Source organism: Fragaria vesca, linkage group LG5 (genome assembly GCF_000184155.1).
Source record: "Fragaria vesca subsp. vesca linkage group LG5, FraVesHawaii_1.0, whole genome shotgun sequence".
Taxonomy (NCBI): Eukaryota; Viridiplantae; Streptophyta; class Magnoliopsida; order Rosales; family Rosaceae; genus Fragaria; species Fragaria vesca.
This window is the reverse complement of record NC_020495.1, coordinates 10,159,331-10,162,229: the sequence shown is the minus strand read 5'-3', so window position 1 is coordinate 10,162,229 and position 2,899 is coordinate 10,159,331. Positions and strand designations below refer to the sequence as shown.

General features: G+C 38.9%; 1 protein-coding gene across 1 annotated transcript; it reads right to left on the bottom strand.

Moving 5' to 3' along the window:
- Positions 1 to 1,806, bottom strand: LOC101309732 ((RS)-norcoclaurine 6-O-methyltransferase-like). Its single transcript, XM_004299488.1, has 2 exons — positions 917 to 1,806; positions 1 to 810 (listed from the first exon to the last, which is right to left on the bottom strand). The coding sequence occupies exons 1-2, from the start codon at positions 1,694 to 1,696 to the stop codon at positions 511 to 513; spliced, it is 1,080 nt and encodes a 359-aa protein (XP_004299536.1). The 5' UTR covers positions 1,697 to 1,806; the 3' UTR covers positions 1 to 510.
- Positions 1,807 to 2,899: the final 1,093 nt, after the last annotated feature.

Below are 2,899 nucleotides of genomic sequence, written 5' to 3'. Positions count from 1 at the left end.
ATATAAAAGTATACTGCATATTCAAATTTGCTCTTTTGTATTATCAAACGCATAAGAACACGGACAACGTTATATGTAGAACTGGATGAAGCAACATCTAAGCTTGAGAAGCTCAAGATTGAATACAAATGTCAAACAGAACTATCTGATAGCTTGAGGAAAGCACACAACGTACAAGCAGCAGAAATGAGAATGGAGAAGAAAGAAAATATCCACAGTGCATCAGATGTGTGAAGATCACAACTGTGTGATAGAAACAAGACAACATAACCAAATACAACCTTCAGACATAAACAGAGAAGAAAAAAAAATACAGCCTAAAACCTCTAGAAATACTCATTCCCAGCTGATCCAACAGGAACGTGGACATAGAAAGAAGCAGGCAATGAAATCACACAGAATGCTGGCCAATTTCTGCTAACTGATCAGCTCAATTACTCAATAGCGCGCCTAATTGATCTTGCCAATTTTTATTAATACTGCAAGCTCACTATGATAACATATAAATTTTCACACAGGGTATGCCTCGATAATGGACACTACTGCTGGAATATTGATGATATTGTAGCGAGGGAAGCCTGCTTGTTCCAACATCTGCTTCCATTCACTCTCACTCCTCTCCTTTCCACCTGAGCTATGAGTAATCATCAGCAGATCAAAAACTAATCCTGTGTCGTCAAACAAGCCATCACCATTTGGCTCCAGAACAGCGTCCACAATAATCACCTTCCCACTTCTCTCCGGTATCGCCTTCCGGCAGTTCTTCAATATCTTGATGCAATCGCCGTCACTCCAGTCGTGCATAATCCACTGTAATTTTAGTCCATGATCGAGTAACATAATCGGTAATTAGTATGATAGAAAAAAGTATTATTGGTTCCAAATGTTGATATGTATACTTAGGCTGTAAAGTTACCTTCATGAAAATTGCATCAGCGTTTGGAATATTGCCCTCATCAAACATGTCACCTCCAACATGCGACACCCCATGGTACGCCGGCGCTGTTGCAACCACATATGGTAGATCAAAGTTGATGGCCTTAATGCTGGGATACGCCTTCACGATCTCCGCCGCCGCCCTTCCCGTCCCACCACCAACATCCACCAGTGTTGTCACGTCATCAAACGCACCCTTACATCTGGCGAGTATCACTTTCATTATTATGTTAGCGCTGCACGCCATGGCATCGTTGAACAATTGGTTGGCCTCGAGGTTTTCCGAGAAGAATTGCCAAATATCACGGCCATGCGCCTTCGAGAAGGCGTGTGTACCACCTTGCTTGACGCATTGGCTGAAATATTGCATTGGAGCCATTAAAATGGGATCTGTCTGTAAGAGAACCATCGGAGCGAGAGTGAGCTCTGAGTCTTGCAAGAGCCATCTAGACGAAGGAGTCAACCCGTAGAGGGTTTCGCCGGAATCTCCATCGTCGTGATGTGCAGCGAAGATGTTCCGGCGGACAAGCAACCTCATGATGCGAGAGAGGCATGTGATGTCTGGCGAGGGTGATTTAGAATCGATGTTTGAGACTATATCAGAGAGACTCAATGCCTGGCAATGAGAGTTTATGATATCTGGTATACGGAGCTCCACAGCAGATTTCAAAGCCATGGAATCTGCAAACCCGAGCATGTACTTCCATACATCTGCTTGGCCTCTTAGAGTTGCTTCATCCAATTCGTTAACTGCTTCCATTTTAAGTTTTCAGTCTCTGTTAGAACAAATACCTAACATGTATATAAGGGAGAACTAGTGCCCAGAGCTAAGCAGCCAGTACGTTAATTACTTGGGAATGTATGGCATACAACCTAGCTTTTACAGGGAAAACCCAGCACATACGTGCTCCCTCCCCACGATGACGTACAGCAGACAAACCCATGTGCTGGAGCATGGAAAGTTAATTTAAAACAAACAAAAAAAACATGACACACCCTTTGCATTAAGAGATCCGTTTTGTCGACCGATCCAACTCCGATCCATACGTAGCATGTTTACTTGTCCAAATATTTGAATGGAAAGGAATAATTACATAGTAATTAAATTTTTTTCATTTACTAACACACAAAAGTATTTATGCATTTATTAACACTTGAAGAGATCGTGGTTGGTGTATGATTCATCTCCTTATCAGGAATCGATTTCTGAATATTCAGAATTTTAGTTACTAAAGAGAGGGAGATGAGTTTAAGAATCAACCATCCGGAATCAATACCGATTCATTTCTTCTCTTCAACTTGTCTCTAATTCATGATTATTTTTTTTATTCCAGTAAGTAAATTTCCTGCTAGATTGATAATTTTTAAGGTATCAAATTGGATTAAATATAGGCATATACATAATAGGCCTTCTCACATGAGAACATATTATAATTTTTTTATTTGACTCACTTTTCGATTATATTTTTTCATCTTGAACCGTTCAATTTTTTTGTCAAGAGTGTAGATCATGATCTACAAAATTTCAGCTAAATTTGTGATCATTAAGATGCCTCGAACAAAATCTATCAAACCTATATCTTTCATGTTTATAATCAATGTACGTATTAACCTGGACCTTTTGATATTGTGGCCTCGGATGTGCCAAGTACAAAATTGGTATTCAAATATAAAGAGAATTTGTGATCACCAATTCTTCTAATGAGGAATAGTTGACGATTTTTTTTGTTTCATCCATTGTACGATCACATTTTCAAAAACTAATAGTTAGACATGTTTATATATATGTTTAGATCCTTTATGCATTTTTTGAACCATATTGAAAAACTGAAAATGGTAAAGACATTGATTGATCAATTATGAATATCTAATGTCAAAGTTGCCCAAAAAATGCATAATCCATTCTCAACGAAAGATTGATTTGACACAAGAAAACGTTAAACATGGTGTTTTACCTCTAACC

Bases quoted from the DNA above. Each gene is read 5' to 3' on its own strand.
- LOC101309732 (XM_004299488.1), bottom strand. From the start codon at position 1,696: ATGGAAGCAGTTAACGAATTGGATGAAGCAACTCTAAGAGGCCAAGCA. The intron at 811-916 runs GTAACTTTACAG...CTAAAATTACAG, and splicing joins CTGATGCAATTTTCATGAAG to TGGATTATGCACGACTGGAG.